Genomic DNA, 12946 nt, shown 5'->3' on the forward strand with positions numbered 1-12946 from the left:
CACAGAGATCATCTGCTTCAAGTCTTTCAGGCATTACGAGATCACACATTAGTGATTAATGCTACGAAAAGTGAATTTTTCCTACCAGAGATACATTTTTTGGGACACATTGTGTCAATAGCAGGAGTGCAAATGAACCCGGCCAAGATAGAGACTATCCGTGATTGGCCCGATTTGAGGAATGTCCATGAAGTTAGAAGCTTCCTGGGACTGTGTTCGTACTACAGGCGGTTCATCCGAAAGTTTGCAGAGGTTGCTTCCCCTTTGCATACCTTGACACAGAAAGGAGTACCTTTTTCGTGGGGACCCACAAAGGTGACTGCCTTTCAGACATTGAAAGAGAAATTCACTACAGTACCAGATTTGACTTTGCCGGACTTGTAGAAGTCATTTGAAGTATTTTGTGATGCTTGTGGTCGTAGTTTGGGTGCGGTCTTGATGCAAGAAGGCCATGTCATAGCTTACGAGAGCCGTTTGTTCTCTAGGCCGGAGATGACAGCACAGATCTATGGGAAAGAGCTTTTGGTGGTTATCCATGCTCTTACTCAGTGGCGGCATTACCTACTCGGAGCGGATTTTACTGTCTTTACAGACCATCAGAGTTTGCGCTACTTCTTGTCACAGAAGCAGCTTTCGGAAAAGCAGATGCGGTGGGTGAACATCTTGTCACAGTTCCACTTCCAGATTGTCCATGTGCAGGGACAGAAGAATGTGGTGGTAGATGCTTTGTCTCGGAAACCGTTGGTTCTGGCTATTTCCGCGATACATCATAGGAGCTTCGAGGATATGGTCGATCAGTGTGCCACAGATACAGATTTTGCAAATATTTTCACACGGATACGGGATGGGGAGACAGTAGCTGGATACTCCCTTCGGGAAAGCTACTTGATGAAAAAGACTATGTTGTGCGTTACACAGCCGTTGAGGGAAAAGGTTATGACTGATTGCCACTGTCCACCTTTTACGGGTCACCGCGGCATTGCTACCACCATGAAAGGGGTAGAGAGAGATTTCTTTTGGCGGAGACTGAAGAAGGATGTGGAAGAGTTTGTGCGCAGTTGCTTGGTATGCCAGAAGGTCAAGTTTGACAGGCATAAGGCACAGGGATTGTTACAGCCTTTACCCATACCCACCTGCCCCTGGGAAAATATTGAAATGGATTTCATTTTTTTTGATCTCCCGAGAATACAGAATGATCACGATGATTTTCCGATTACATGGCACGCCTGAGACGATTGTCTCCGACAGAGACCCCAGATTTATGAGTTTGTTTTGGAAGGCAATTTGGGAGAACATTGGCACGCGGTTGCAGTTCTCGTCATCGTTCCACTTGCAGACTGACGGGCAATCTGAGATTGCCAATTCAGTGATTTTAGATTTATTGAAGTCTTGTATCTCGCATCAAAAGACTCAATGGGAAAAGAACTTACCTTTGGTGGAATTTGCCTACAATAACACGATACACTCTTCGACGGGGAGGACGCCATGTGAGATTGTTGAAACTGCTGCGAAGGTTCCATCCTTTCTGAGCACGAAAGATTAGAAATTTGAAGCGGATGAATATTCGCGAGATTTGGATACGGCTTTTGCCAAGGTTCGCGAGACTTTGCAGGAGTCTCAAGAACGACAGAAAAAGGCAGCGGATCGCCATCGTCGCGACTGGAAACTGAAGGAGGATGATTGGGTGCTCTTACTTTTGAGAAGGCACGCCTAAGAAAGAAACAAGGGAAAGGAGAGGCTTTTTCCAAAGCTTAGTATGCGATACTACTGCCCTTTCCAGATTACTGAAAAGATAAATGAAGTCTCCTTCCGACTGAAACTGCCAGATACTTGGAGGATTCACAATGCATTTCATGTGAATCTCTTGAAACCTTTTAAAGGTGATGTGCCTGATGATGGGGAGCCTGATGAGCAACCCGAAGTGGAAGAAAACGAGGAGATCCTTGTTCCTGAACAGATTTTGGCACATAAGGATACGAAGAATAAGGGTAAAGTCCGAAGGCGGTTCTTGGTTAAGTTCAAGAATTATCCTGCACTTGATGCGAAGTGGATGGAGGAGGAGGACCTTGCAGATACTCCTCGGATTGTGAAACTTTACCTCGATGTTTTGGTTTAGCATAGTCTACTCCAAACGGAACCCAGAACTCAGCTTGGCCGAAGATCTGGTGCAGTGGGATGCACAAGAGGGGAGTTACTCCGCTCCGTTGTCAACAGATGCCTCGATTTTGATACTAAAGTCACTGATGTCTCTTTGAGCTTCAGGGATACTGAGAGCTGACAGTATTCTGCTGGATGACTTTATGAAATGGAATTCCTGATTATGATACTGATTTGTTCTTGACTTCTTGTGAGTGCAGGAACTGATAGCCGAAATGACTGCAACATTTTGGTCTGATTGATCTCGAATAGACATGGTTGCAATAGGGGTTAGTCAATCGGACATCGATGAGGTCCCGATTGGACCTAGATGTGATTGCTAGCTACATTGCCGATAAATCATGGTCTAAGATCCTAATGAATGTTGAATGTCATGTGATGTCCTGTGATGTCTGGTGATGTCCTGTGATGTCGTGTGATGTGACTGTCGATTTTGTACATGTGCTAGATGTGTGTTCCTAGTACGTAGGTACTAACAGTCAGTGTCTGCTAAGACGGTTTATGGCTTTTGTCGGTTTTGCAGGCGTAATCGCGGTCGATTACAATGCTTTCAAGAGGGGGGTATGTCACAAAGTGATGATGTGGCGGACAGCAGAAACCCTAATTTCTGCCAGAAACCCTAAAATTCCTGCAAACCCTAATTTTTGCCAAAAACCCTAAATTCCGAAAATCGCGGAGGCGGATTATTATTATTATTATTATTATTTTTTTGTTTTGGAAAATGATGAGCGACGCGAATTTTGCTTTTGCTTTTGTTTTTATAAAAAAAGAGAAAAGACTCTCTAAGAGAGAGAGAGAACTGATGCTTTTGATTTTAAAAGCTTTTGAGGCTCTGCTTTTGGGCATCCCTTGTAACCTTTAAATTAGTGGTGAGGGCCTCACTTCTGAGAGCATCTGGACGCAGAGTCTGAGAGTGAAACCCTAACCGCTCTCTTGTACTTTGATGATTGATTAATACAAAAAGAAATACCGAAAGGGGCGCCAGTCTTTGGGGCCAATATCTCTAGGCACGGAACTCCGCCGGGCCAGTGCAAATCTATTGTGATGTGTGAATTGTTTTGAAGTGGTTATTTGGTGCTGTCGCGGTTGATTCTTGACTTGGAGTGTCCAAGTCTGTTACACTGCAGGTCAATTTCAGCATGCTGTAATTTTCTGTTTTGCCACTGTTAGGTGCCTACTGCCCTGTACATGCATCCCAAGGCCTTTCCGAGCCTCCCCCGGCAATTCCCTGCAGTTTAGGTGCAAAACCTAAACCTGCAGAAAAACACAGCAGGCTGTAATTCTCTGTTTTGGACCGTTTCGAGTGGAGCGAGCACGCCTACGCATGTCTCAAGTGCTCCCGCACGCAATGGGACAATTCCTTTTCAAATCGGACGAGTTTTCACGCAAGAAAACTCTCTGTTTTCACATTCCTTCGCGATGGAACTGTGCGTACCTGAAGGGGATAAGCAATTAGTTAATCTGGTTCGTGTACAGAAGGCTCTTGCCTTGGCAAACGCGCATAAAAACCCCCAAAACTGTACATGGTCATTTGAGAAGCCCAACTAGTGGGGCATTACCATATGTGCAAAGGGGAGAGAGAGATGTGCGAGAGCAAATCGTCGCGCTACAGCACCCACTACTCAAACACAATGTAGCACACTTATGGGCAAAAATCAGCCCCCTCTCTTGAAATGGGCGCCCCCACAGCCGGGATGAGTCTAGCAATTGCATCTCCAAGCACCAAGTGTCGAGTTTGCCTCTTTTGAGTTAATTTCCTAGTACCCACCAACTTATAAGTGTAGCGAGGGGCCTAAATGACTTTGAACTGAGCCTAGACACCCTTTACTACTCGGATCCAGTGCCGGTCGGCCCGATCAACTCGTGGTGACTTGCCCTTCCTGATTGTGGGTGAAACTCTCGGCCGTCGGCCATTTCACACTGGCCATACAATGTCCAACCATTTGCAACTTCAAAAAGAGGGTCCAAAAAATTAAACAAAAATCATTGGAAAGAAACCAACAACTTAAGTTAGCAATTGCCACATCCTCGTGACACTCGCTCTCAGACTCTGCGTCCAGATGCTGTGAGAAGTGTGCCCCCTTGGGTCCACTTATAAACATTACAAGGGTTGCTAAAAGCACAGCCCCAAAAGCATTAAACTCAAAAGCAATGTCAGGTGCAACAGAAGAGAACAAGGATTTGCTCGGATCTAGTACTCCGCACACAAACACAAGGAACACTTTACTTCACTTGAAAGAACTAAACTGGACTCAAAGAAAAGAGAGAGTCAAGAGAGAGAAAAGAGACGCTACAGGGATGTCGGGTCCCAACCCTCAAGGGCCTCCTTGCTCTGTTGCACAGAGCAAGTACTAGATCCGAGCAAATCCTTATTCTCTTCTGTTGCACTTGACAGTGGTATCAGAGCTCTCTGTGCGTTGCACCTGACAAGCAATGTTCCCCCAAAAACAACTTGATCAAAATCTGCCACAAAAAGCATCCAATGCAAAAAGCGAAAATTTACGTACAGTTTTGCCACGTCAGCGTGTCAACGTAAAAAGCGGGATTTTTGTACAGCTTGCCACGTTAGCAGTTGTCAGCGCAAAACGCGGAAATCCGTAGTTTGCCACATCATCTCTCAGCCCGCGGGTGGTCATGCCACGTCATCAGTTTGTGACAACCAGAAGGCTGGAAATCACATAATGCTTTTCATGTCAGCCCTCTAAGGCCCTTCGTTGGTGATGTGCTAGAGAATATGCTTGATGAGGAACAACCCGAAGTGGAAGAATTGGATGAGATCCTTGTTCCTGAACAGATATTGGCACATAAGGAAAGGAAGTATAGAGGAAAGGTTGCAAGAGGCTATTTGGTGAAGTTCAGTAACTATGGAGCAAGGTGAGAGCATGGGTTATGATGCTCAAAGGGATGGTTAAGCAATTGTATCTACTCTTTCCATACAGAATTTGGCTAGAGAAGTTTGTACTTGAGAGTACATCAGAAAATTTCTATGCTTGATATATGTGTGGTAGCCTGGTTGGTGGGATTGTTTAATTGTCTAACGCTACATTTCAGGAAGCATGTATATCTTTGATTCCCATCATAGAATAAATGTGATATCAGGAGATAGCAACATGTATTATTGGCATGCAACCAAGGTCGCTTGCAGTATTCCAAGGGTGGGGTATGTCACCTGGAGATGTATTTTTTCTGTTGCCTTCAGTGTTACCGGGGAACACCATCCCATGGGCAAGGAACGCCAGAACGACGTTCCAAGGTGTGCTCATGGCTCGGAACGGCCAGCTGTTCCGGATAGGTAGGTGATACCGGAACGGCCCGAAACAGCTTGGATTGACAGATTTTCAGATTTGAGTGTTTTTATCTCCCCCTTATATAATGCCCCTCCCCCCACACCTTACCTTCACAATGCACACAAGCTTTCAAAGGCCAAGGCTCAAGCTCTAGACTCTCGAGTCTTGACTCTCAAGCTCTAGCCTCTTGCCTCTTTCAAGGTTTCAAGTATAGACTCTACAAGGCTAAAAGGTATCTCCCTCTCTCTCTCTCTCTCTCTCTCTCTCTCTCTCTCTCTCTCTCTCTCTCTTTCTCGACTTCCAAGCTCTCCCCCTCTCCCCCTCCCTCTCGCCCTCTCAAGCTCTCAAGTCTAAAGGACACAAGTTTGCCAGAGTAAGGTTGAATGGCCTTCAAATAGAGTTTTTTGTGAGTATTAGATTCAAAGGACTCTAATACAACTTCTATTCAATTACACAAAGCTAAAAATTGCATTATTTGGGTGTTTTAAATGCTTCCTTTCCGTGCCTTTCCCGTTTCGGACCCCTCTATTGTTCCCCTTTTCCGTGTAGATCTCGTCGCCGTTCCCGTTTCGCATTTTGGGTAACTATGGTTGTCTTTTTTAAATATGTACTACATATTTTTATTTATTTTATTTTTACTTGTTTTCCCCGAAACCCTTGAAAAGGTGCAAGTGAACATTGCGTGGACAATGTGAAACGACTCCGGCCTAACGTGTTTCACATTGGGAATCCAAGTCGGTCAGTCAGGAACTGGTCGGGCCAGCTAGCATTGAATTTTGATGAGTATGGAAGCTTGTGTGCGCCAAAATGGAATTTGGGCCACTCGGCAAGTCACTTACAACTTTGTAAGTTGGTAGGGGCTAGGAAACTGAACCAAAGGGGAAAACTGGACACTCATTAGATTTGGAAGCTCTAGAAGGACACCTCAACAAGAGGGGGCGCCCAAATGAGAGCGGAGGCTGATTTTTGACCTCATTGTGCATCTACAGTGTGTGTGTGTGTCTGTGAGTAGTGGGTGCAGGTTCACAACTTTAATGGAAAGCTTGCCTTCTTTCCTTGTCTCATGTAGGGCGACGATTTGCTCTCGTGCATTAAGGTGAGAGTAAAGGAACCGCCTAGGGGATGTGCCACCTACCCACGAAGATCCGTAATGAGCTACCCCAGGGTATGTACAGAGAAGGCCACCTTGTGTTGCCAATTGTGGAAGAGGAACTAGATGTCCCCACCAACTGCCGACGCTGCATGGAAACCTGTCATCCAAAGGATCTCTACAAATCTGCTATCAGATATCTAGGATACTGCCCATAAAAGAGTGCAAACCTTTCCCTCAATTGGTGTTGACAAGCTCACAAAAGGGCATACAAGTGACCAAATCTGTAGGGCCACACTACCGTTAGTGAAGAGAGAACGTTGAGATAGGAGTAGCCAACACTTCAATAAAACCTCCTCTTATTGGCTTAGTCGGCTAAGCAAGTGGCACCACATGCTCCACCTCGAGACCTCATCCTGGGAAGTCGGATGATCATACAAGATGTCACGATTGTGACTATGTTACAGTATTACATCTACTCCTAGTTGCAGATACGCAAAGTGCCATGCCAAGGAGAAGCCCTACGCTTGGATGGTCACGAACCTTCGCTCAAGAGATGTGCCTCTTCGCCAAAAGCCACACTCCTTTGACGATTGGTTACACCCCTTCGCTCTACGGGTGCGACTCTTCGCCCAATGGTTGCAGCTCTCCGCCGAAAGGATGTGTCTTTACGTCTAAAGTCATGTCTCTTCACCAGGAGACGTGTCTTTTCATTTGTGTCTCATCTTAAAAAGAAATCAACCATATCAAGATGGGCTTACCTAGTGGCACAGATATCCGACCTTAGTCGAGTACTCGGTCGTGAACGGCACGACGCTGGACAAGTTCCCCCTCTCGAGCCATGCCCTACATTAAGTCTTTCTTATCTAATGGTGGTAAAGTTGAAGATTTATTGATCCTTGTGCAAGAGGATCCTTCAGAGGTCTAAGAGGCAACAGCTCCCTCGACCTCTCCCTTCTCAATTGGAAGCCTTAATACACGTTGAGAAAGCTGAAGATTCAGAAGATTCTAGTTCTTATGTGACAACCAACAAGCACATAACCCCTTCTATGATCGTGATCCAGGCAGGAAAATTCGCCTCGTTACCCCCCTTGCAGAATATAGTCTTTGTCTCTAAACAGATACCAGATGCTATGGTGAATGATAATTCTTCAAACTTGAAGATACCAGTTCTTACCTTCAATGGTGCAAAGGATAAATCAGGTGCAGACTGTTGCAGCATGACTTCAGTCGCTGCAATTGAATCTTTGGACACAACTTGTTCCGCAGATAAACCTTTATAGATGGATATACCTCCAAACACTACTGTGTCTCAGTCTACGACATCCTTTCAAGAGGATTTTATTGTTCCGGATAACCAATGGAATACCTTACAGATTTCCAACCAGTGGTCATCACTCAACAGAAAACTCAAGTCAATTCACCAATAATTTCACTCGAAGCAGATACAGATTCTATCTTTTATTGGACAAATCTCGAAGTTACAAATGACTTTGACAAAGGCACTTATCAAGTTGCAGATATGATCAGTTTTCAGTTTTGCAAATTAGTCATGGTCAATAACAGTGCCATGACATGGGACTCAACAGAAAGAAATTTGGATGCAGAAGCACAACAACAATACATTTCCTTCTCCCGGAGTTTTCTTCAACTATCCTGGGTTTTATTTAAAGAGGGAGGGCATGTCACGATTGTGACTATGTTACAGTATTACATCTACTCCTAGTTGCAGATATGCGAAGTGCCATGCCAAGGAGAACCCCTACGCTTGGATGGTCATGACCCTTCGCTCAAGAGACGTGCCTCTTCGCCAAAAGCCACACTCCTTCGACGACTGGTCACACCCCTTTGCTCTATGGCTGCGACTCTTCGCCCAATGGTTGTAGCTCTTCGCCGAAAGGATGTGTCTTTACGTTTAAAGTCATTCTCTTCACCAGAAGACGTGTCTTTTTATTTGTCTCTTCGTCTCCTATATAAGGAGCCTATTGTACTCAGTTTCAAGCAGTCATTCAATCAATAAAACATAGAGTCTTCTGAATATTGTTTTTGAGTTCAATTTAAGTTTCTTAAGTCTTAATCATGAGTTGAAGTACTTAATTAAGGATTAGCACCTAGAATCCTTACACAAGATGTGGTATTGAAGATGGAAGAATCCCTTCATGCCTGCCAATGCCAACTCCAACACATGCACGGGAACATGCGCTTGGTCTGCTGCATACCGGATGAACAAAAGTGAAGGAAAGCCGGAATTGAAACTTGCATTCTTAATGGAAAAGAAATAATCAAAGTACATCCTTTGCTTGTATCCCCCTCTGTCATCCACAATCCGCAACTTGGTTGTAAGGTGCAGCGGAAGTGAATGTTGAACTTTGCTCAAGATGAGTGCTCCGAACTGTGCTCAAGGGTTCCTTTTACTTACGGAAGGGAGAGCCTTCCGTTCCTTTAGTGAGAGAGTGCAATGGACACAAACAAAGTGATGAACACTGTGAATGAAGGTGCATGAGACTGAGAGATAGAGAGAGAAGAATACGACACCGGTCTGTTGTCAAACCCTCCTCTGAAGGCCCCACTCTCTATGGCGAGAGCGGTCTACTATTGATTGCACAAAACTCTACAATGCTTGGACTTGCCGACGATGAGGACGACGACGAGACGGGCTGAAATCTGAAAACGCTAATGGCTGAAATCTACAAATCTTTATCTGCTGAATTCTGACTCTATGTTGGTGACAATGTCGATGGCGACGACAACGTGCTGAAAACGTAGATGCTGATTTGCGCTTTCCAGGCTGAATCTGCAAACTACGCTTGATCTGACCGTGCGGCGAGGATTTGTTGCAGGAAGGTGAAATTTGCGAGGTTTGGGACTTACGGTGCAGAATGTAAGTGCTGAAAACTGAAAACGCTCATGCTTCTGGGGCTTCTGTCACGAAGGAACTGCAAAACGCTAGTTGATGTGCTGCTCCAAAAACGTTAGGTCTGATTTGGGGGTCTGCTGCAGAAACGCTAGGTATCTACTGAGTCTACTGTTGCCGGGTTGACCTGCAAGTTGCAAAACGCTGGCTGGTATGCAATTGCTGAAAACGCTGGCTGTTCTTGTGGCTGAAAACGCTATGTCTCCTGCCCGGGGGGGTCTTGCTGAGAAGGTGCACTGTTGGACACAGGTTCCTGCTGCCTCTTCTATCAGAGAATGCTAGCGCTAGCTTTTCTTATATAGATGCTTGGCCAATTTGCCCTACCCAGTTTCCCAACAAAAGTCACTTAAAAATAATAAGTGAAAATTGGCTAAAATAGGGAAAATAGGTCTATGCACTGTAAAAATGCTCATGATGGGTTCTGACTGTAATCTGATGATCATGCTGTGTGCAACCAGAGGATATGCATCTACTCTAAGTGTCTGGGTATGCACGGTCTGCGAACAGACTCACAAAAGTGCCAGATCACTTTCTAATCTAGGCTGGCTGAACTGAACTGAACCCATGTCATGAAGTAGCTTGTCCACGTACACATAGGGTTAGATGTGCACGTGACATTGGTACACAGGTGTAACTGAGTCAACTTGCTACCCCTCTTTGAAGATGGGTGCCGAAACTCCATATTTGCCTGTGCAAGACAAGGCTGGAACTCCATATCAGCCTACATAAAGTCCTCTATAGGGATAACTATTTCAACAACTCCAAGACAAAAGTGTTATTGCAAAAGACACAACAAATCAGCCAATCCATCTCCTTGAAGGAACATAGCCATAGGAATCCTCTCCGCTAGTGTTGAAGAAGATCCCACAGTTGTCCAAACACTTTACTCTCTAAAAAAGAAAGTTGGAAAAAATTCTCTCCTTCTAGATCCGAAAGTGGTGCTCCCCTTGCAGGAAGCCACGCAACATTACTCCATTTGGGAAAACTGAAGCAATCCAGCAATGCTCCACATCTTGAATCCTCCACAGGGTTCCCCTCGGTGAAGAGAGGTCAGGGTAAACAAGGGTAGAAGACGGAGAAGTCGTAGATGAGGGTCCATGGCCTCCACATGCCCAAATCAGCCCCGAAATGAAGAAAACACAGGAAAAAAATGGCAAGCTATTTCTCTCTCAATCAAGTCCAATACGGCAAGCAACAGAAGCAATGAAGACACGGACTGGCCTCTGATCCAGTGGACACCTCGACTCCAATCTGGTTCGACTCCGAAAAGATCCTTTGACACTAGAGAATGGGAAAAATAGGCCAAGGCTGGGAAAAAAATAGTCCCAGCCATCAGGAGCTTAGGCCATAGATAGAGCTAAACCCAGACTGCACATAACTAGAAATATCCCAACATGAGAAAACTACCTCCCTTTGGCATGGCATAGCCACAAAACAGCCCTCATTCCCTATCACCTGTCCCTGGGAGATACCGGAACTGATTGGACAAATCCAGAAAGATGCCAGACTCTAACAGCAAAATCTAGCACAAAGATTTATGATTTACCTCGTAAAATGTACGTTTTGAGGTCATTTATTTTTCTTCATAGGTGGGCTTGTTGTGGTTTCTTGGTTAAGATGGTGGATTTAAAGATTTTGTCTGTAATAGGATGATAGTAAGATATAAGGAAGGGCTTGGTTTTTGAGAACTGAAGCAACGTGGTTTGTTTGGCTAAATGTAGGGAGCCCTGCGAAACCTCGTGCTGTCGCTGCAAACTGAGGTACTAACAGGGGACATCTTACGAGATGCTATGCAACTTGGTGCCGATGACCTTCGGAGCCTTGTTCAAGTGGTGAAGGAAATGGTTCTTAGATACTATGGCCAGACTTCTACTCAGAGCTCCTCTGAGCTATGATTCATAATATTGGTAACAAATGCTGTCAATTTTATCACCTTTTATAGCCTGTTTGTATGATTTGTCTTCGGAAGTAGTTAAGTCATCGACTTTGTGTAGAAAGTATGGTTTATTTAAGTGAAGGAAGCTGTTTTCATAAAATTTGCCTCTTGTTTGGATCTTTCAATTTCGATAGCTGTTTCTTGTGAACTTTTAATCAGCCAATTGTTTTACCTCTTTTTGTTCGGTCGTTTCTAATTTGATGTCTGCTTTTTGACAGATTCATTCTCAATTAATCTAGTCTAGAAGTCTTTACAAGTTCGTGGGTGTTGTCTAGCTTCCATACTCTGTGATAGCAGCATGGCTCCAATGGACTTTGCGTATGTAGGGACTGAAGACACTAGGCAGTTTTGGATGCCCTGAGATTTATGGAAGAAAGTCTTTTGTATCTTTAAGCTCTTTGTATGGCATCAAGAAGACCCTGAACATTACTTTGGCCGAGGTATTTTGTGAGCTGTGCCTTGAAACCTTTTTGAGCATGTTACGAAGTAGACTCAGGCCTGCATATCCTACTTTTTTGCCTGTTCCTAGATGTTGGAAAATGTGAAGGTACTTGGTTTAGAATTCGATGACAAAGAGCACCCCCCCCCCCCCCCCCCCCCCCCCCCCCCCCCCCCCGCAGGCCCGGAACAACCCTCCCCCCAACAAAAGACCCAAAATGCTTAAGGAGTGATACTAGTGCAAATTAGAGGTGCATACAAGCAAAGTTATTCAATGCTGAAGCAAAATACACAAGATCCTACTACGACATCTGCGCTACACCAAATGTAACATACAAAGATTCTTAGTGTAAGCGTCCCACCTTTGTAAGTAGATGGACCTATTTTAACTACTAACTGCCTGCACAACGCCAATATGAGTGTGGATTCATGCTAGCTTAGGTTAGCACTCTCTTGGCAAACGGCGCCAGCCCACATGCACCCAATCCTCACATCTGCACTTTGTCTACCATCTACAAAACACATAAGCTAAGGGAGAAGATATACTCTTAACAATACATAGAATCATAGGCTACAATTAACACACACTCATCAACAATGCGGGCACTATACATGAAAATGCACTCATGCACACATTGGAGAGACCACCTTTTGTGCATGCATGAGAGGCCACCTCTCTCAACACACTAAGCATATGAACAAATGATCAACATGATCAATCAGCAACGGAGACATACATGTGCAGACATGCGTTTTGGAGAAATTGCCTCTCTTCACAAACACAAGCACATGCACAAATGATCACAGATACATGCACACAACTTGCAACCAACGAGAGAGCATAGACTCAATGGAGAAGATAGCATAAACCAAGATCTTCATCACCATTGCACCATCACACTAGCATCAACAATCAAGCAAGAAGCTACGGAAAATAGATGAGGTCAAAAGTCCCTTGACCTCTTGGAAAATAGTTAATACTTGGGATTTTTACTAGCATTTGTTCTAACTCTAAACGATATTTAGGTGAAGATCACCCATGATCTTGAGAAATAGACAAAAATTATGGAAAAATTCCACAAAAAACTTCGTACGACATCAACACTATTTTCTAATGGCTGACA

General features: G+C 44.6%; 1 protein-coding gene across 1 annotated transcript in view; it reads left to right on the forward strand.

Moving 5' to 3' along the window:
* Positions 1-11951, forward strand: part of LOC147425313 (adenine phosphoribosyltransferase) — a 29733-nt gene extending 17782 nt beyond the window's left edge. The window contains exons 3-4 of the mRNA XM_086500670.1: positions 11170-11355; positions 11603-11951. Coding sequence (XP_086356796.1) covers positions 11170-11343 — 174 coding nt within the window. The 3' untranslated portion in view covers positions 11344-11355; positions 11603-11951. The remainder of the gene's footprint in view (positions 1-11169; positions 11356-11602) is intronic.
* Positions 11952-12946: the final 995 nt, after the last annotated feature.

This window comes from Adiantum capillus-veneris, chromosome 25 (genome assembly GCF_014529385.1).
Source record: "Adiantum capillus-veneris isolate H3 chromosome 25, ASM1452938v2, whole genome shotgun sequence".
NCBI lineage: Eukaryota > Viridiplantae > Streptophyta > Polypodiopsida > Polypodiales > Pteridaceae > Adiantum > Adiantum capillus-veneris.